Source organism: Ailuropoda melanoleuca, chromosome 12 (assembly GCF_002007445.2).
Source record: "Ailuropoda melanoleuca isolate Jingjing chromosome 12, ASM200744v2, whole genome shotgun sequence".
NCBI lineage: Eukaryota > Metazoa > Chordata > Mammalia > Carnivora > Ursidae > Ailuropoda > Ailuropoda melanoleuca.
Genome location: NC_048229.1, coordinates 18,191,516 through 18,213,269, shown reverse-complemented (window position 1 = coordinate 18,213,269; position 21,754 = coordinate 18,191,516). Strand labels below are relative to the sequence as shown.

Sequence of the window (21,754 nt, the reverse complement as noted above, 5' to 3'; positions counted from 1 at the left end):
AGTGTCTGTTAGATTTGTGTGGTTGTGGGGCAGGGCAGGGATATAAGTGCGTGCATTTGAAAAATCAACACATAAACCTTCAAAATGTATGGGAAGTCAACACATTTCCCCATATAGTTTATGCCACATGCTAATGCAGCCCTGATTTTCAGAATGTGCTTCTACTGGCATATTTAATAAAAACTGAGAACAAGTCTTCCCAGTGGATTTAAAAAAATGGTGTTCAGGGATGGAGTCACTCACACCATGTCACTTGACTTTTCAAAGTAATACGGAAGCACCAGGTACTACCATAGTTTTTTAAATTGGGCTCTTTTCTTATTTACCTTGGAGGACTGGTGATTGTTCAGGACAATGAATGCAATTAAGGGTATTGTGTCAGGCCTGAAGGAGAAACAAAGCAGAAGTGTGTGTTTCAGAGCTGACAACAGAACTGTCTTCATTTCACCTTGGCTAACGTATGCCCTTTACCAGGGGGCTTTCAGCAAGCTACAGACATATTTTTCCATCTTTCAGGTGTCTAGGAGAACAGCAGGCAGCTGCGCATGGTGCCAAGAGCTCCTCTCAGCCAGCTGAGAGCAGCAGCGTTGCCATGACTCCCACCTACGTGGACAGCCCACGAAAGGTAAAGGGGGCCATTCCGGCAGGGAGCTGCCTCATGCTTTCAAAAACCCGATGTGGAGGGGAAAATGAAGAGCCGTTAGAATCCAGGGATGAACGTGCCGAGGATTTGGGTGAATTCTACCCTGAACCCTCTTAAGTATTATGATTTCCATAGAAGCAGTTTCTGCTCGCAATTGTAAGGAAGTTAACTGCTAGATAAATGCAGATACAACATAGTCAAGCTAAACTATATTGGTCAAGTCTCAAGATCTGGCTTGAGCTGTGAAATTGGCCACCTGGTTTTCCTTCAGCCACATCTTTGGCTCTCCCAGACAGGATGTAGAAAGCTAGTGGGGCAGCTCCTATGAGAGCTCACTCTTTGATCAAGAAATTCCCATCAGTCTGCTAAACTCCTGAGAAATATAGTCAAATGAAAGCATCCTGTGGTGGAAAAGACCAAAATGTGGGGCGTCGGGCTTCTGTATGGAGTGGCAAGTTTAGTAAAGGGGCCCAAAACTCCATAGATCAGGCTTTTCATATCCTTTAAGACCAATAAGCTTGGCTCTGTCTACTCATTTGGGGAAATTCAGAATGTGAGATCATTCTGGTATGGGACTCACAGTGAGCTGACTGTGCATTCTCTTATCTGGTCTCTATCGCTAGAAGATGAAGGAGATTCAGTAGATGTATTTTATATTTCAAAATTGTGGCCAACTTGTATACTTGTCGATATCTGTGTATTTGTTTATTTCACTTCCATACCTTGAAAATATTCTAGTCAGGTATTTTTCAAAAGCATGATTTTTAAAAAATACATAATATTTCATCATATGGATAGACTTTAATACATAACTTACTTTTTTGTTAAAAATGTAGATGGTTTCTGATTTTTAAAAAGGATTTTTGGTAATTATTTAAGTTTTTACAGTTATTCTACACTGTATCACAATTATAAATAATACTGCAAACAACATCCTTGCACATAATTATTTGGCCACATCTCTAATATTTCTTTGGGATAAATTTCCTAAATTTATCCCACGAGGATGGAGGGATTAAAATCTGAGAAAGAGTATCGACTGAGGCTCTAGGCAGCTTATGTATTCTGTAGACCAGAGGTGGCAAACCTAAATAAATATTTTAGGCTTTGTGAGCCAAGAGGCAAGATCAAGGCTATCATATAGGCACTTTTTTTTTTTTTAAATGTAGGTACTTCTATATCCATTTAAAATGTTATTTTATTATTTTTTAAAGATTTTATTTATTTATTTGACAGAGAGAGGCAGCGAGAGAGAGAATACAAGCAGGGGAAGCAGGAGAGGGAGAAGCAGGCTCCCCACTGAGCAGGGAGCCCGACATGGGGCTTGATCCCAGGACCCTGGGATCATGACCTGAGCCGAAGGCAGACGCTTAACGACTGAGCCACCCAGGCGCCCCCCATTTAAAATTTTAAAACCACCTTTAGTTCATAGACTATAATAAACCAGTAGCCAGATTTGGCCTGCAGGGTGTAGGTTGCTCTCCCAGCTCTAAGAAGTGACTTTAGGTACAGTTCCAAGGATGGTCTCTGCATAAGGAATGATCTGTCAGTCAGGAAAGAATGTTTTCACATGTACGTAAATCTCAGCAGTGTTAGCCCCTCTGCTTCTATATGTTCTAGCAGAGAAGACACAGAGGAAACAATGAGAATGTGTAAGCACCATGCATGCTGCCCAGTAGCTGTTACCCATACATATTGCTATCTTTGAGGATTAGAACCAGTGCCTGGGACAGGACTGAGAAGTAGAGAACTCACAGAACCACAAGCATTAAGGATAAAATGCACCAGTGGCCAAGTATTAGGTTGCCATTTAGAACTATCTTCTCATTTTCCAACTGAATGCTAAAATCCACATGGATGGTTATCATTTGTGGTGGGTGTAGACCCCCAAGCAGTCCAAGGGAAGTGAAGATGTTATGAGACGGTCAAAGGGAAGACCTTTAGGTGACATGCTCAGAAATGCCAACAGTGTCTCCAGTCAGCATCTTGTGTTAGGATGTGGAGAATGGTCCCTGAAATTGCATCTCCACAGCCACACATTTCCATGATTTGTTACTTGGGTTCAAAGTGGTTGATCGAAAATGGCAGCAGTATTGATAAAAATGGACCCCCACATATTTCAGTGATTCTGCTTGGAGAGTTGAAGAAAAGTTGTAAGAAAGCAGACCTTCAGATTTATTAAGTGCCAGTTCCGAATTTCAGTGATAATGCATAAAAAGGAAAAATGTTTTTAAGGGACAAGAGGACACTTCCTGACTTTAAGGAAGATGAAAGGAGGGGTCTTCGGGAAAGTCCTCTATGCCGTTTTTGTTTCAAACACATGGCAGCCTGTACCCCATAAGAATAGGGTTCGGAGGGGAAGGCAGCTTCAGAACGCTCCCACCTCCCGACCCCCACCCTATGAGTGCATATATTTCTGACATTATATATGTCTCAGCTTCTTGGTTATTTTGTTATACAACCAGTGGAGGAGAAGGTATTGCTGCTTTTGGATCCCAACTTTTCCTGCATTGACTCCTCTTCTCCCATCTGGCCGCCATGTTTATTAACAGGCAGAACTAAAAACCTGAAACCTCTGTATCTCTCCAAGAGGGCTGCTGGTCACCCAGCCAGGCGGGAGGCCAGGAAGCGACCGCTGAAGGCTTTCCCCCACCATCCCCACCAAGCAGCTCGTGGCCTTTTCCTCTCCCTTGACATAGGTCTGAAGACAGTTCAGAGCTATGTGGGAGGGTGCAACATCCAAGCCAGGCTCTGATGAGACCTGAGGGAGCTTGGACACACCTTCCATCCCTGTGCTTGCTCCACACAGACGGGACATTCTGCCCAGGAAGGTGTGAGTTCCTGCTAATGCTTTGCATTTGGATATGGTCTTTCTGGGTGGATCTCTCTTTCTCTCTCTTCCTCTCTTTTTGTTTCCCCTCCATTCCCCTCACGTACCCTTGTTTCTCTCCTTCCCTCCTTGTTTTTATTTTTATTTTTTTCTTTCATACCCCTGTCCTTCCCCTGATGGTTCACCACGGGTCCACATTCGTCCCTTCGCTCCCTTGCATTCGCTGCTGCCGCCGCTGCTTCCTCCTCCTCTGACTTCAGGACGGGGCCTTCTTTATGGAGTTTGTCCGCAGCCCGCGCACAGCGTCATCCGCCTTCTACCCACAGGTCAGTCAAACTCCCAGGGCTCTGCAGCCCGTGCATACGCAGAAGCCTTCTGCTTGGCTCTGAACAGATGGAATTGGGCTGAAACTGAGTTTGAAGGGCAACTGAAATGGAAATCAGTCTCAGAAGTGTGCATTCCCTTCCGCGGGGTTGGCGGCGGCAAAGGGGGATGCAAATGATTAATGCAGGAGAGCAGATGAGCACATCAGCATTGACGCACGAGTTTCTCGAGTCTGCCTGTCTGTTCCATGTAGTTGCCACTGATTCTCTGCCACATCAGCAGCATCTTCCCTTTTAGATGTTTTGTCCATATGATGTAAGCAACGTGAAATATGCTTTCTTCAGAACTGAATGCTTAACCTTTTTCGTTCCAGTACAACCTGATAAATTCATAGCAGTGTGGCAGGAAGTGGTGAAAAACAGCAAACATTTATTAATAGGCATACGCTTTGTCATAGGCTAATGGTGCATGACCCTGGGCAGCTCGCCTCACCTCTGGACTTCCCTTAACTCATTTGTCAAATCAAGGGTTTGGACCAGACCTCCATAGGCCTTCTAAGACCAAACAGTCTTCAGTTGCTCCGTGGCAAACATGTAGTATTCTCTCATTTCATCCTCACTACGTGGGCTGTGAGTTAATTTATCCTAAATTGGAGAAATTGGAGGACAAAGAAGTTGTGCTTTACACAGTACAGGGTAGAGCTGGGATTTAAATCCAGGACCAACAGGCTTGACTCGTGACCCCTGCTCTGTAATTGGCTTTAGTAATCACTGTTCTGACAGGTCCTAGGGGAAGAGAAACTGGACTCTCTGCCCTTTATCGAGGCCCCTATGAAATTGACTTAGTTACAGAGATTTGAAAGAGTTGAGAAGGTTTATGCAGAGACAGGTGGACTAAGGAGGACAGGACTTGGGAGGTTCAAAGGCAAAGGTTAAGGGATCCCTATTTAGTGAAGGCCAGAAAGCCAACATTGATTGAGTCCTCACTCTGCCAGCTACTGTGCAAAGGGCTTTGCGCATGCAGTTTTCACAACAGTCTGTGAGGTATAAGTGTTATTACCCCATTTTCCAGATGAAGAAACTGAGGCTTAATATTTTACCTGGTCAGAGGCACACAAGTCGTGAATGGCTGAGCCCCTGCACCACTTAGCACACCGTGCCTGGGGGGAAAGCAGGCAGTGAGCACTGGAGTCTTCCCTTTCTTACGAGGTCAGATGGTGCTGTGCCTGTCTGTGCAGGTCTTCAGAGGTCTGCTGCGCTTGCCTTTTCCCAGTGAGCTGTGTGGCCCTGGGCAGATCCCGATCAGGATCTCTGAGTTCTAATCAAGAATCTCTGATCTCGGAGTGTGGGAGGCACCCTGCATTTTTGGTTTAAATCAAACTCAGAGTGGACTTACTAACCTTTTACTTTCTAACAAGAGGCTCTCTTGTGAAAAGTTCTGGACTTGGATTAGAATTTAACATAAAAATCAGCAGAGCCAGGAGAGAATTGTTTTGTAAGTCCCATAATAATGTAATGGTCCACACAGCTTCACACGGCGGAATTCCAGGTGCAGCAAAAATGGATGAGTTCCAACAGTTGGAAATCACATATAAAAATGAGCTGTTGGGAGAGGCACGCAAATAAAGTTTGTGTTACCGACCAAGTGTGTTGTAAGCTTGCACATAAATCAAAATATTGCCTCTACTTATATATAGCAAGGGATCCTCTATACTGACACAAAATGAAATTGTGCTTGGTTTGTTTTTGTTTGGTTTATTATCATTGTGTTAAAATATACGTAACATGGAATGCACTGTTTGTTTTCTAACACGATGCATGGAGAGTGGAGAGGGGCACTGGGGTCAGAGGGCGCCTTTCAGATTTTGTCTTCAGCACTGTACCAGGGAGCTGCTTTAGGCATGTGAATTAACCTCCTAAACCCCAGTTTCCTCATTTGAAGGAAATAAAAATCTCTTCCTTGTGGGGTAGTTTTGAGAATTAAAAAGAATATGCATTTCTCAACAGACTTCAAGGGAATGAAATGCCATAAGGCATTTTTCTGTGCACCGAGCAGTTAAGTAACAAGTCAAGGACAACTAAGTAACTAGAAAAGCCCCACGTATTTGGAAACCAAGTAACACACTTCTAATAATGCCTGAGGCAGGAACAATCTTGCATGTTGCATGGGATGTGGTGGCTAGGTACTAGCTGGGATTAAGATAGGATTCCTACCGTGCCAGGTTTCCATGTCCATGTCAGGCAGCTGCTTATTAGAGCCTACTCCCTATTCCTGCAGCTTCTGCTGCCCACCCTAATTCCCAGAGCAGGAAGTACAAAGAGTGGATCATGAGCTCCTTAAGAGAATGGTGCTACATGTTAAAAGATTGTCAGTATGTAGGCTATGGCGTCCGACTGGTTGTGAGCCTTTCGACAGCTGCACTAACCTCCCTGAACCTCAGGTTTCTCATCTGTAGAATGGAACTAATTGTGTGTTCTTCGTAGGATTGCTGTGAGAGGGAACTGAGATGAAGCATCTGTGTGGTTAGCTCCGACACTGGCACATAGTAAATTCCCCATTCGTGCATCTGTGTGTGGAAGAGGAGAGGGAGAACGGGCTGGGGGTACCGGGTAGTGAACCAGCTTGATTGGGCCAGTCAGCTGTTTTCCCTGAGAGAGAGTGTGTGTGTGTGTGTGTGTAAAAGTGAGCTGAGCCTGAGTGACTTCTCCCATGCCTTTTATCTCTGAAATTCTGGGATGACCCTTGGACCTCACAAAATGCTCCAGCTCTGACTGAGTTGCAGAGGTGTTGCCTGTGAGTTTTGCCCTTCACAACAGCTCTCTGCTGAGAAGGGGTTCCTTTTGGCCAAGAGGGAGGAGGGCATCACCCAGACTCTGACCCTGCTCAGGGAAGGAAGTGCCTGTAAAATTAAAACAGACAGCAGTGTACAGAGGGTTCCAGGTAGCAGGGCCATGCACCAGTCTTGGAAAACAGTTCCTTGTGCCACCAACTCATCATTCTAATGATAATGAACATGTCACTCTATCTGATAACTGGAACAGAGCTATACAGTTCTCTTTGTGCCCTGCTCTCTGGAAATCGATTTTTTATCATCACAAACTGACACAAGAATTCGGAGGGCTTGAGAATCCCTTGGTAATGAGATTTTCCTCAGAAGTCAGCCTGATATCTTTAGTCTGCAGTTTGGAGCCTGAAGGAATATCACGGTCAAGGGGACAGGCTTCTGCCACCTGAAGCCTGAGCCAATGTTATGCTCTCTTCCCTCCGCCATCCCCTGACCCCCGCCAGTTACTCTCACAAGCAGGTGTGGGGCTCAGGGGCTCAGCCCAGCAAGGACTCACCTGCTTCTCTCCTTCATTTCCATCACCACTGCCCCACCCCCGGTCCCTGTGACTGTTTCTCACCATGGTCCTGAAGGAGCCTCCAGCATGGTCTCCTTGTTTCCATCCTGGCCCTTGGCAGTCTGTTTCCCAGCCTGCATCCAGGGTTTACCTTTCCACGGTGTAGTAGCTTGGACTGGTGTAACAGAACACCATAGACTAGGGGCTTAAGCAGCACATTGGCTTCTTACAGTTCTGGAGCCTGTAAAGTCCAAGATCAAGGTGCCAATACATTTGCTTCCTGGTAAGGGCCCTCTTCTGGCTTGCAGATGGCTGCCTTCTCCTTTGTCCTCAGGTGGCAGACAAAACCCAGAGCTCTAGTCTCTCTTCTTGTGAAGACTTTAATCCTATCATGGCTTTACCCTCGTGGCCTCATCTAAACCTAATCAGTTCCCAAAGGCCCCACCCCCAAATATAATCACTTAGGGATTAGGGCTTCAACATATGAATTTTGGGGGCACACATTCAGTCCATAACATGTGGCCAAAATCCTTATGATGGCCTGGAAGGTCCTGCATGATCAAGGCCCTCCCTCCCTTTCCAGCCTTATCTTCTGTCATCTTCTTCCTCACTCTTGAACTCTAGCAACAGGAGCCTTCCTCCACACTGTTGTCGGCACCAGGTTTCCTGCCACAGTGATTTGGCAAACACTGTTCCCTCTGGGCCTGGTTAACTCCTAACCCTCTAGTCAGGTCCTACGTCGTAGATTCACATAGCTCCGATGCCCCTCCATTCTGCTCTTCTCCCAGTTCTACTTGCGTGTCTCTATGGCTGGGATTTGATTAGTGCCCAACTTCATGAGACTGTAAGCTCCCATAGGGTGGCTGCCATGTCTGTTGCTCACCATTGGTTCTTTAGCACCTAGCCTGGCGCTTGGGAGGGGCTCAGTAAGTACTGCCCAGGATACAGATGGAGGAGGCAGACCCAAAAATGTTTATTTAAACAATGGAACAATAACAACAAGGAACCCTTTCTTTCCCGGTGGCTAATTTACACCAAACCCTGAACTATCACCCAACACACATGGAACCAGAATGGCTTAAGTATGTGGGGGATTGGGGAAGGCTCCCAGCCCCCAGCAGGTGTGCCCTGTGATGGCCCCAGAGATGCTACCACAGGCCCCCCAGGCTTTTGCAGAGTGCACTTTGAAGCCATAGCTGTTAGGGCTGCAGTTTTTGGCATGCTCGTGGGAGCCCTGGGAAGTCAGAGTCAGTGACCAAAAGTGGACTTTTTACCCTTTGATCTGTTTTCTCTCTTTGGAGACATGAGTGAACAAAAGGCTCATGTCCCTGGGGGCTCAGTCCCCCGCCCCCCAGAGGACCTTAGGGTCATATTAATCAACCGTTGCCCTCACCTGAACCCTCCACCGTCAGTCAGGTTCTTATCAGAAATCTGCGTGCAAGGCTTTTGCCAGGAGTACAGTTTTACCTGCAGGACATTCATTTCATTCCCAGCTCCTGAAAAACATGTTCAGCCTTGCTGTGCATTTTTAATTTTTGAAGTGGTTGGAAATACTTAAAAACAAGGAGGTTTCATATAGAAACCCAGGTTTCTGTCTTGTATTGTAAAATAAGCTAGACATGGGGCCTGGCTTCCTTCCCAGCAATAGTCACAGGGCCTTGGAGCAGCCCTTTTTTTTTTTTTAAATAGCCAGCTGTGCCAATATATATCTACCAGTCCCTATACATACTTTTGTTTGCCACCTTTGCTCTAGACCAGTGATGTCCAATAGAACTTTCTGCCATGATGGAAATGTTCTGTTATCTGTGCTGTCCAACACAGATGGTTAGTCACACATGGCTAGTGAGCATTTGACAAGAGGCTGGTGCAACTGAGGAACTGAATTTTACATTGTATTTTAATTAATTTATATTTGAATAGCCACATAGAGCTAGTAGCTACTGTATTGCATGGGACAGGTCTAGACATTTAAAATGTTATCGTCGAAGTACTGAGACTCCAGAATTTCACGTTTTCCCTACCCTTATTTACTTTTTCTCACTTTTTCTATCCTTGTTCACTGGATTTTCTCGTGTATTTATTTTATCTTATTATATGTCTGTATATTGATAACCTCTTCCTTTTTTTTACAGTGGTGCTGAGATATGAAAATATAAATAGCCATGCAGAATCAGGGGTTGGGATGGACATATGGAAGAGGGAGGCTGTGCCTGTGGAGGAAATATGGTTCAGTTGAGATCAGAAATCCCGAGCTCCTCCTGGGCATAGAGCTATCCTAATATGGACATTCCTTGTCTAATGTCTGTTTTTCCTTCCCACTCCTAGATGCCAAGCTCCATGAGGGCAGGGGGGAGAGGTTTGATTTGGAAGGATATGCCATCCTTTCCTGATATTATGAACCTTGGGAAAACTGGCTATTTTAGCTGGGAGTTATTCCCAAGCTCTCTGAATATGAGCTTCTATCATGGGTCCCTTTCTGATGCCTCTAAATGCGCTAAAGGAGCCAGGCGAGGGGAAACCAGGAACAACACTTAGCGCATTTTGTCTCCAGGTAAGAAAAAGCACTATGTTACATCTACCACCCTCAAGGTACAGTTGGAGAGCTGGGCTGGCAGATCTGGCAGCTTCCTGGTGGCTGACGGTCATCCAGCCTAAGAAAGTGGGGCTCTGACAGGCACACGAGTTGGAGGGTCCTTGGGGGTGCCCTTCGGGGATGGTGCTAACCTCTGCGGCATCCCTGGCAAAGCTCCCTCATCTTCTTCCATGGCTTTGGGCGCGTGGGAAAGGGGAAGGAGACTGGGGATTGGTGTTGCTGAGGAGGGTTTGTTTGTTTAATCAGCTGAATACCAGACTTTATTTGGGTTTCACCAGTTTTTTTGTTAATGTCCTTTTTCTGTTCCAGGCTCCAGTCAAAGGGCACCAAGTTGCATTTAGTTTTCATGTCTCCTCAGTGTCCTCTGGTCTGTGACAGTTTCTCAGTCTTTCCTTGTTTTTTTTTTTATGACATGGAGAGTCTTGAGGAGCCCTGGCTAGGTATCCTGCAGAATGCCTCTGAATCTGGGCCGGTTTGATGTTTTTCTCATGGTGGAGTTATGGGTTCTTGACAAAAATACCTCAGCGGTGAAGTTTGTTTCTCATCACATCATTCTAGGGGGTACGTGGAATCCACACATTGCTGGTCACAGGAACCTTCATCGCTTGGTGATGTAGTGTTTGTCAGCTGTCTCCGTTATGGAGTTACTATTTTTCCCTTTCTATACTCTGTTCTTTGGAAGCAAGTCCCTAACTGTAGCTTACTCAAAAGAGGATGGAGAGATTCAACTGCAGCTCCTGGAGGTGGGGGTATCTAGGCACGTTACGTGGAATCCCTCTGTAAGGAGGATTCGGGACAAGGTTCTTAAAATGGTGTTGCCTCTGGGGCGCCTGGCTGGCTCAGTTGCTGGAGCATGTGACTCTTGATCTCCGGGTTGTGAGTTTGAGCCCCACTTTGGGATTACTTTAAAATAACTTTTTTTAAGATTTTATTTATTCATCAGACAGAGAGACAGCCAGCGAGAGAGGGAACACAAGCAGAGGGAGTGGGAGAGGAAGAAGCAGGCTCCCAGTGGAGCAGGGAGCCCGATGCAGGGCTCGATCCCAGGACCCTGGGATCAGGCCCTGAGCCGAAGGCAGACACTCAACGACTGAGCCACCCAGGCGCCCCTTATATATATATATATATTTTTTTTTTATTTTTTCAAATGGAGTTGCGTCCAACACCAAGCACCTCCCATCACTTGCCTTTTTTAGGCCTCTGTGCAAAGACTGCCCTTCTGTCCATCCAGCTTTCCTTGTCTTTCTGTTTATTCTGAAAAGTTACTTCAGGTGGATTATGGAAGTAAATGCAACCTCCAGAATAAAATGTGACTAAATGAGGAAATATAGGAAAAGAAAAAAGAAAAGAAAATATAAGATAGGACATCGTCTGAGGTCTTACAGATTATCTAGAGTTTTGTGCTAAATTCAGTCCTGAACTATCTGGGAACCAAAGAAAAGTGGGAAACATCTATTCTAGGATTCAGAGTGGTCATAAGGTAAAGGCAAACCGTTTGCTCAGGAGAAGCATAACCTTTCATGGTATTAAGATCTAAGCAGCCTCTTGAAAGATGGACATTGTATGATATAGCACAGGGGGTCAGGAAACTATGGGGCAAATCTGATGCACCATCTGCTTTTGTAGATAATTCTTACCAGAACAGGGCCACGCCCATTCATTTACATTGTCTGGCTGCGTCTGTCCTTCATGCTGAGTTGAATAGTTTCAACAGGGCCATCTAGCCCACAAAGCCTAAAATAATTACTCTCTGCCCCTTTACAAAAAATGTTTGCCAATTTCTGATTCAGAGGATAACTCCTTAACCACATTCCTGCTAAAATAAAGCTGTAGGAATCATGTAAATTTCTGGCTCTTTAGGCTGGTGGGGCAATTCAAAGGTGCCATAGATGAGAGTTAACCCAACTACAAGGGTCTGGAAGGCAGCACCTAAGAGCTGGGTCTAGCCCCCCTCAATTAGTTTCTTCTCATGTGATTTTATGGTATAGTACCTGTTTCTAAGTCTTGCTGGTTAGAGGCAGATGGTGATTGGTAATTGCAAGCTGCTTCTTGCTGCAGTGCTAGCAAAGTCTGTGTGGTCTTTTTGCAAATCGTTGAGCCTGGTGTAGGAGAATGGTTCTTCAAGAACTGGGGCAACTTTGTTTCCCAGGGCATATTTGGTTGTATCTGGAGGTATTTTTAATTGTCACAGCTGGGAATAGAGGGTGGTGAGGGGGGGCTGGTGTTACCAGCATTTAGTAGGCGAAAGCCAGGGATGCTGCTTAACACCTTATAAGACACAGGATAGTCCCCCCACCCCCACAGACTCACCTGGGCCCTAATGGCAGTGGTGCCAAGGTTGGGACACCCCATTTCAGAAGGAGTGATTTTTACAACATCCAACAAAATATTTGGTAATAGAAGTCTCCATTTTGAGATACGGAAGAACCCCATGTAAGAGGGAGTGGACTGGGAGTCAGATTTTTCCTGGAGTGTCTGGAAGGCTTGCTCTTCTCTCCAGATATTTGCTGTGGGGTACAGTACAGCCCTTATAGTCAAACACTAGTCCTGTGCTCCAAGATGCTTAAAGGGAATGAGACCGGTATATTACATGAAGAAAAATTTGGCAGCTGCCAGGAGGGGGTTATAGAGATCCAAAGTAGAGAGTGAGAGAGATGGATTTCCTTTGGGAGCTGGGGTGGAGTGAGTCAGAAGACGTTTTACTGAGGGAGCAGTATTTGAAATGGCCCTCAAGACTGATGGGTTTTTAGCCTGTGGTTGTAGGGAAGGGCACCTCAGGTCGGCAGAACACACAGATGGGATTAAATACGTGGGATCTGATTTGGCTGGAAATGTATATGTGGGTGAGTGGCGGCCGCGTAGGGCCATCACAGGTCAGGGCTGTTTGTGCTGGACCCACAAGGCTCTGCGAGTTTGGTAGCTCATGGGGAGACCTGAAAGATTTGAGTCACGGAACAATGGGATTAGAACTACCTTTAGGAGGAAGAAAATGGAGATGGCTGGCAGGTAGCGTTTTCAGGGGAGAGGCTGTGGTCGGGGGTGTCGGGTAGGAGACCGATACAGCCTTCCCTTGTAGAACAGCTGTGACTTGGTGATACATGTGAATCGGCAGAGGTGAGGCCACAGGACTAGGCCTCTCTTTAGAGGTGAAGCTGGAGAAGGAAGGGAGCTGTCGGATGCCCCTGAGGATTGAGCCTGGGCCCTTAGAAGGTTGACTGTCCCACTGACAGACACAACAAAGAAGGGTTGGGGTGGCAAAGGATAGGCCGTGGTAATGGAGGGCACTTGACAAATACTCCCCCATTTGTCTCTAATTGTGTTCTCTCTCTCCCACTTCTTAGTCTCACAGGAATGCTTCTGCCTTCCTTACTATTTCTGTGGAGATTTTTCTGTAGTGTAAATCTGTGGTTTGAGTCACATGCTGGAGCCATGTCTGTGGTTCTGGGGATTCACTGTGAATGACGGTTTCCTATCAGCCTTGGTGTGAATTTGCATGGCTCTGATAGAAGGCAGCCCACACGAGACTGGGCTGGACTCCTTTAGCTCTTCCACCAGGGACCACTGGGGGATCACATATATAAATAGCCTTAAAGCATTTTGTTGTTTTGTTCATTTTCACATCTCCTACAGGTGTCTGTGGACCAGACAGCCACCCCGGTGTTGGACAGTACCAGTTTGGGGGTAAGCACAGGCCAGTCTGTGGACAGAGGCAACAGCCAGACCTTTGGGAACTCCCAGAACTCAGGGGAGCAGAGCTTCCCCTCTGCGAACTCCAGTGACAGCAGGTAAGATTCAGAATGGCCGAACTTATGCTCCTGGGCACTGGGGATGGTCTGGCCTCAAAGGTTGTGGAGCCTGGGAGTCCAGAGTCCCAGGCCCACATTGTGACTCAGCTGTGAATTCTGCGTGGAAGCCGGGGGCACTCAGGTCTTAGCAGCACCTGTTTGATGGGGCTAAGGATCTGTGCCCTGCCTTCCTTACTGGACAGCTAGCAGGTGCCCACAGGGACACAGGAGAGTGTCAGGCATTGTGCAGGAGTGGGCTTTGGGAAGGGGGCCTGGACCCAGTCTGTCCTGCTGAGTGTAGCCCCTGGCGTGACACCTGGTGTGTGACTGCGGACAGCCAGTAGCTACAGCTTGAGGAAATGAAGGAACAGCAGATGAGTGGCTGGTTGTGCCCGACTGTGGCTGTCCTTTTCCTGTTCCTGAGTATGCAGAGGAAAAAGAAGCTGCTTGGACCTCATTTACTTGAGAAAGAGCCCTAGCTTTTAATGTGATTTGTCAAACCTGAAAAACTTCTTTTTGATTTCCTTCCCAGCTGTGTTAGCCTTATAATATTCTGCCCAGTCTGTTCTGGTTGCCTCACTGTACTACTGACTGAGCAGTCCTTGGTGAAATGGTCTCAGATTTGAGTTTTGCATGCCTTCATCCGAGAGCAGAAGGCCTCCTGCGGCAGCTCACCTGGCTGGACCCTGCCAGCAGCCACCCACTTTCCTTTCTGTCACTCGGTCTGCCTGTTTTACCCGCCTCTGGTGCAGGGCACCCCACTCACTCTGGCCAGGAGGGAGGGGGATCACTTCAGAGACAGCGGGCAGCCTGGACTTCTCTAGTCCCTTTTGTCTCCCTAGGCCCATATCAACCCCGGCTGATTTTTCGGCTCTGGACATGGAGGAGATTGGAGGGGCTGCCTAGGGAGGGGAGTACATTTCTCTGCTTCCTCATTGAGCAGCAGGTTTTGTTCTGCTTTTGAAAGAAAAAGGGAACTGGGGATTCTTGGGCTGGAGATGAGAAGACCAAAAGGGACACAAATCAGGACCGATGACGAAAATGACAACAGGTCCCATTGTGTGATGAAGAACCAACTAGCAGTTGGTACTGCCCCTGGGAAATGGGCTGTGTCGAGGAGCTAAGTTCTTTGCCATCGAAGATGTTCATGCCGACAGGAGGGCCTCTTGTTCAGACTCTTGTAGTGGGGACTCAGGCATTAGAAGGAAGTTCACTTGCAGGGGGTCTTCTTCACAGGCTTTTGAAAACCTGAGATTCTGAAATGCTCCACTGAGTCCTGGACCAGTGAGAAAGAACACAGGCGATAGGTGGTAGAAAGATCTGGGCTCTACATACAGGCAGACCTGGATTCAAACGTGGACCCTGACACCTCCCAGCTCTTTAACCTTCACCTGTTCATTTAACCTCTCAGAGTTTCAAGAAGTTGATATTATTGCTATTATGTTCAGTATTGTTTACCATTCGGGGCTTTGCGGGTATCAGCCCTGCACTCAGTATTTTACATACAGTAACCTCACAATAATCCCAAAAGATAGGAATAGGATCATCCCTGTCTTCAGATGAGGAAACTAGAGTCCCTCCAGCTGGCAAGTGATGATACTGCAGTTCTCTCTCTCCTGCTCTTACCAGGTTACCTAGCGTTCCCTGGTGAGGTTAAAAGGTAGGGAAGGCCTTGGGGGTAAGACCAGAACCATCCAGGGAGATCTCTTGGAAGTAGTTGAAGCATTATTAAAACGGGAGATGCTTATTAAGGGAAACAAGTTTGGACACAAAACCACTTTCTTTTTTTTTTATCTTAACGTGTACGCTTTGGAAGTTAGGAAACCCCCGTGAGGTATCCCTAGGATGTAGGGGAGCAGCGTTTGCCTCAACGCCTTCAGTGTCAGTGTCATCCTTGGCCTCCAGCTCTGGAGGAAGTAGAGAGAGTGGTTCCTGAGGTTCGTGCTCTTGACCGCGCCCGTGCCCCCTTGCTTTGCTGACTGGACACTCTGTTTACAGCTCCCAGCAGCTGGCAGCAAGCTCCTTAACCTCATCCTCCACGCTCACGGAGATCCTGGAAGCCATGAAGCACCCCTCGTAAGTGGTTCGTCACGTGTACGAGTGCAAGGGCGGGTGGATCTCACAGCCCCAAGCCATGGTGATGCTCAGGCAGTGTGATTTGGTGGCTTCATAGCTGATGTAATGTTCACCAGCTGTGAGACCTTGCATAAGTTACTTGACCTCTCTGAGCCTTTATTACCTTGTGTGTAAAATGGGATACTTGTGGTTAAGTCACAGGTTTGGTATAAGGATTAAATGAAATAATTATGTAAATTACCTAGTGGTAATTCTCTTAAGTGTCAGATCCTTCTTCCTTCCTCTTCTCCTTTTCCCCCATAACACCTCCTTTTGTCCTGTCTTGCAGATTCTGTGGGTTTAGGAATAGTGTAGAGAAATTATACCATGTGGAGCCTTACTTCAGATATTAAATGCTCTAGTGGGAGTCCCTTCTTTTTCACGTTCTCTTTCTGCTTGTTGCCACTGTGCACACATACCCTGCTCCCTGCCCACCACGTTGCAATTCAGGACAGGAGTCCAGCTGCTCTCGGAACAGAAGGGCCTCTCGCCATGCTGCTTCATCAGTGCGGAGGTGGTGCACTGGCTGGTGAACAACGTGGAGGGCGTCCAGACGCAGGCGATGGCTATCGACATCATGCAGGTGAGACAGCACAGGCAGGGCCCCCAGGACCGTCTGCTCAGGCCCCTGTGAAACCAGAGCCAATCTCTGAAGCAGCTGTCCTTTCCAGTAACGAGATCTGCCGGTTGCGGTGAGCCTCTGCCTTTAGTAAGTGTGAGGCCTGTCTGCAATCGATGAACGCGCAGGTCTTGATTTGAAAGACACTATACCTTGACTTAAAAACCCGGCAGAATTTATCATCTGAAATGCTCTGGATGGAGTCTGCACTCTTGAACCTTGGCGGAGTCTGTGAAAGATTCCCAGGGAATGCCTTCCCTCTGGCCTTGAGCCCCCATCTCCCTCCGGTCAACTCCCAAGGCTCTGCCTCACGGACCTTCTGGCACTCTTTCCATACTCTGTCAGAGCACTTAGCGCAACAGAAGGAAGATTCTGCCTATCTCATTTCATTGTCTCCCACCTTGACCAGGCTCCTTGAGGGCTGGGCTACCTCTTTTTTCTTTCCTTTTTTTTTTTTTAAATATTTTATCTAATTATTTGTCAGAGAAAGAGAGAGAACACAGGCAGGGGGAGCAGGAGGCAGAGGGAGCAGCAGGCTCCCCGCTGAGCAAGGAGCCCAATTTGGGAATTGATCCCAGGACCCTGGGGTCATGACCTGAGTTGAAGGCAGACACTTAACTGACTGAGCCACCCAGGTGTCCCTGGGCTACCTTTTATCCTCCCATTTCCCATCACCCATGCTATTCCCATTTCCATATCACCATGCTATTTGGCACATGGTAGGCACCTAGAAAACATTTGTTAAATTTAATGACACTGTTCAGAACTGGAATTAAACTGGAGAGGAGAAGAATAGGAAGGGTCAAGTTGGCTGATGTGGTTCACACTGTCCTGTCCACACAGAAATCAGTACCATTTGCTGACCAGCAGGCTTGTCATCCCTGAAATGTAAAATCAGTAACTGATTTGAATAAGCATGCAATCATCAGTTCTCTCTTTGAGGGTCTCTTAGGCAGTTTTGCATGGCCTTTGCCCTGTTAGTTATACTTCCATCTCCCTGAGAATCAGGTTTCCTTGTTCACACAATAGAATGCTTCTACAGCTGTTAAAATGAATGAGCTGGAGGGACATGTATCAACATGGAACAAATGTTCGAAGCATAATGTTGAGTGAAAATCCAATATACAAAATGATAATTGTATTACTTGCTTTATTTAAAATTTAAAATCTCATTTTAAAATACCTCATTCTCTATTAATACATGCGTGTATAATAAAATTATTAAAAACACGTATGAGAATAACGTTACACTAACCATTTATTTCTGGTGAGAGAGGAAGAGGAATGGGACATGGGAGAGTCCACAGAATGTTTTGTTTTGTTATTTAATAAAAAGATCTGAAGTCAGTATAGCAAAATGTTAAGGTTGTTGACGTTGTGTGGTGGTATACCTGGATCTCCTTTATACTTTCCTGTATGTTTGAAATGATTGATGTTACTATAATATGCACTTGCATCGTGTAATATAATTTACATCAGGAGCAGCATTTATCATTGAGCAATCATCATGGCTGATGGGGGGTGAAGAGTAGGGTCTCCTCAATGTTCCTGTCACTTCCTTGACTCCAGTGAACTGAGGGCTGCACCTCTAAGATGTCCCTCCCCAGGAATTTCAGAGTTTCCATGTCTCTCCTTCTAGAAAATGCTGGAAGAGCAGCTCATCACACATGCATCTGGTGAAGTCTGGCGGACTTTCATCTACGGCTTCTATTTCTACAAGATTGTCATGGACAAAGAACCTGACCGAGGTCAGAGATGAGGCGAATGCTGTGGCCCACAGGGGCAAGTGTTTTTCCTGGTGGCTTGCTTTTTCAAATGGTGGTACTTCTTGAGTTCCTTATGTGATTTTGTATTCTAAGTAGACAGATCTGTCAACTTCCTGAGCATTTGTACTTAATTTAAGCATAACCGGAGTGACAAGTATTTCTTAAAGGTATGGTATGTTCTCGGTCAGAACAGTGTGGATGGAAGATAAACCAAGAGGCCAAAGGATCTGGTGTGAGGAAATTCCCATGGGCCATGTTTTGGTTACTAATTTTAATTATAGTGTCCCCTCCCCTGCCCCCATCCAGTGCAGGTGGCTCTGAGTATAAACAGGCTCTAATCTGTAACTTACAGCACTTTTTACTTGCTTGACTCCCATTTCTTACCCCAGAAAGACTATCAAATCCTAGCAAGTTTTCTAAGATACATTTTAACTTTTTTTTTCTTTTAATGAGAAAACATAATTCCCAAGAGGGGACCCATTCCAGCAAGGTCAGAGCTGGCTCACGTGGCGCTAGAGGCACCCAGGATTCAGAGCCGCAGCTCCAGTCCAGCCAGAGCCCATAGGGACCTTGGCTGGAAGTGACTCCCGTCCTGCAGACAAACGGCTTCTCAGCCTCTGGGTTTCGGGAATCATACATCAGTTGAAGCAGCGAGTGCCCCTTTACTTTGCTCTTTTATCCAAGAACGTGTCAGAAGTGGATCTGTGCAGGTTTTTTCCCTGGTAGCCACTATTGTGTCCGTTGCCACCTCTCCCCTTAAATTCTTACTTGGACCAATAGGTACCTATTTTACCTTCAAGTAGGAAAATAAAACAACCTGGTTACTGTTGTCTGTTCTGAAATTAGAGGTATGAAACTGAGGATAAAAAATCTTTTTTAATTGAAGAAAAGTTCACGTCACATCAAATGAACCACTCTGACGTAAACACTTCACTGGCATTTTGGACGTTCCCGGTGCTGTGCAAACACCACCACCTCCGTCTAGGGTACAGATCATTTTCATCACCCTGAAAGGAACCCTTGTGTTATTAACAGTCACTGCCAAACTCCTCCTCCCCTCTGCCCCTGGCCACCATCGATCTGCCTTCTGTCTCTAAGAATTGGCCTATTCTGGGTATTTCATTTAAGTGGCGTCCTATAACATGTGGCCTGTTGTATATGGCTTCTTTCACTTAGCATCGTGTTTTCAAGGTTCAGCCTTGCATCAGTAAGAAAATGAGCATTTGTGCTGAGGGTACTTTCTCTCCCCTTTGCTTTTCCCAGTGGCCATGCAGCAGCCCACCACCTGGCACACGACAGCCGTGGAGGACTTTGCCAGCTTCCAGCGCAAGTGGTTTGAGGTGGCCTTTGTGGCCGAAGAGCTTTTGCACTCCGAGATTCCTGCTTTCCTCTTGCCCTGGCTGCCCAGCCGACCAGCCTCCTATGCAAGCAGGCACAGCTCCTTCAGCCGCAGCTTTGGAGGGCGGAGCCAGGCAGCTGCACTTTTAGGTAGATGCTCGGCCCAGATGGGGCCTGGGGATGCGCTGGTGGGTGGCTGAGGGAGAGTGGCAGTCAGCCGAGGGGACAATGCCACGTGGACCAGGATTAGGGCCACCGCACCTGTCATACTGGTACTGTGTCCGCACGGAGGGCTCCTATGCTAGCTCCCACTGACCGAGTAGGTCAAGCTCATTATTGTCCCAACCAATAAACAGTGTCCAAGAGCTCTCAAATGAGGGCACAGTGCTAAACCTGCATGAATAGGAGAGAATAGACAATGGGGTCACTTTTCCCAAGAAGCACCCAGACTACGGGGGATGTGAGCCGGTGCTCACTGCTGGTTTAGTACCTGCCAGAAGCCCTCTCAGGACTTACTGTCCTAGGACGTCAGAAGAGGAAGGAATCTCAGAGGTTATCCATTCCAAACACTGAGGCTGATCATGAGTCTTTCCTCCGCCCTTCCTCCCTAAATGTGCTCACCACATCAAGGGATGTAAACTAGGAGTGTTCACTCCTTTCCTTGGTTCCTGCAGCTCCAAGGTAGGGGTGCACACCCACTTATTGAATGGTGGTGACCTCCGGTAGGAAATGGGACCTCTGCTCTCAAGGACTGGAGTGATGGGTTGGGCTGTAAATGTCTTTAGGCTATGCATGCTCTAGGCAAGGTGTCATGAGATTTACCTCAATGGCAGGTTGGAGAGATCCTAAAAATCCTCTAGAAGGAAGGAAATGTAACATAGACCAAACTCCAGGGAAATTGCACCTTCTACTTAGTTTGCCTGGAAATGCCCAGCGCATTGGAATTCTTACCTAGCTGTTAGAATGGAGATGTTAATAGTCATCACAGTTTCCAGATCCTCAGATTCACTTGGATCCAGATGTGGCTTTGAACCTCGCCTTATACCCTCACCCCAGCATGCCCAGCACTGTGTGTGAGAGCTGAGGGGGGCATGGAGAAGACAAAACTGTGAAGAGAGTGGCTCCTCTTTCCCCCAGGTAGTCATGACTTACCCTCTTCCTTGTGTTGCATTTCTAACTCTGTCCCTCCTTGAAGTCTTTTGGAAACAAAGAGGCCACCTACTCCCTACCTGCTAGTTACCAGTAGCACCCCCCACCACCACCCAGTGTGACAAAATATCTCCCGACATTGCCCGATGTCCCTGCTTACTCTTGGGTTAGAGTTACTGCTTCTGGAAAATGCTTAGGAACTGTCCCCTTTGCATCATCATCGCGGTTCTGGAGGCTCTCTTGACAATTTCTGCATGAACATCCTCATTTCCAAAGTCTTTTCCTTCAGCAGGCTGGTAGAAACCTCTCCTGTCAGCCATAGTCCTAAGCTCAAGGTGAGATTCAAATCATTTCAGTTCAGCTTTGGTTCCTAGTTATTTCAGAAAAATTGCACTTAAAGAGGAGCAGCATATGGAAAAATAAGTCATCTGTCCAAAACAGAGGGAGAGTAAGGGAAAAGAGAGGATTTATGTCTTTAGCAGGTAGTTTATTAAGCAGGTGTCCTTCACCTGGGGTTTGTACATGGGTGTTAGAGGGTCGGCATTGATTCTGAAACCGGACAAACTCTCACGTGTCTGCATATTTTCTTGAAGTTATCCTTTTATTAGCTTTCCAGTGTCTCCCATGATTGTAGTAGAATTTCACTCATCTGCTTTTTTCCCCATCACCCCTTGCACAGGAAGTGGGTTTCTTATCCTTTTAAACCCGACATGCTGTTATCACTGCTAATTCTATCCAGCAGCATCCCTCAGACCTCTGTGTTAGGATATGAGCTACTTCTTCCCAGCTTTTTTTTTTCAGGTTAGAATGTAGACTTTTGCTGTGTCATTTACTCAAATGAGAAAGATGCGTTGTCTTTGAATTGGACTGTCCTCAGTGTTGGCTTTTTTGCCTCAGAAAAAAAATATTAACATGATTTATAGGGGGAAGAAGGCCTGTATATCATTTATGACCTGCTCCCCTCTTCATTTTGATGTGTTCGTTTTTAAACATTTCTGATTCTCAACTGGAAATCTGTTTTTCTCCTCAGAAAGCTGTTTTAATATTCCTGACGGGTGCCACACAGTCCTGTCTGCCCTGGCCCATGGTGGCTCTCACTTCTCCACTCATGTCATCGTGTGTGGCTGAGCTGTGAAACTACAGGGGCATCTGAGACCCGGGGAGAAGCAGCACCGTGTTCCTTAAGCCCGCTCACACATCTTTGACTTCTCAGCTTTTTTTTTTTTTTTTTTAGTTTTTTTTTTTTTTTTT

The 21,754-nt window shown here is 46.6% G+C and overlaps 1 protein-coding gene across 11 annotated transcripts in view; it reads left to right on the top strand.

Annotated features, from left to right (window-relative positions):
• The window catches only part of DEPDC5 (DEP domain containing 5, GATOR1 subcomplex subunit), a 137,412-nt gene that overhangs the window by 90,222 nt on the left and 25,436 nt on the right, over positions 1–21,754 (top strand). For 7 of the 11 annotated variants that reach the window (XM_019795621.2, XM_034638843.1, XM_034638842.1 and 4 more), the window contains 7 exons: positions 517–625; positions 3,734–3,799; positions 13,362–13,516; positions 15,515–15,592; positions 16,082–16,214; positions 17,890–17,998; positions 19,280–19,504. In XM_019795621.2, the coding sequence (XP_019651180.1) occupies positions 517–625; positions 3,734–3,799; positions 13,362–13,516; positions 15,515–15,592; positions 16,082–16,214; positions 17,890–17,998; positions 19,280–19,504 (875 nt within the window). Of the gene's footprint in view, positions 1–516; positions 626–3,733; positions 3,800–13,361; positions 13,517–15,514; positions 15,593–16,081; positions 16,215–17,889; positions 17,999–19,279; positions 19,505–20,342; positions 20,492–21,754 lie in introns of all 11 variants that reach the window. The other 4 variants (XM_034638844.1, XM_034638840.1, XM_034638839.1 and 1 more) reach the window with 2 other exon arrangements.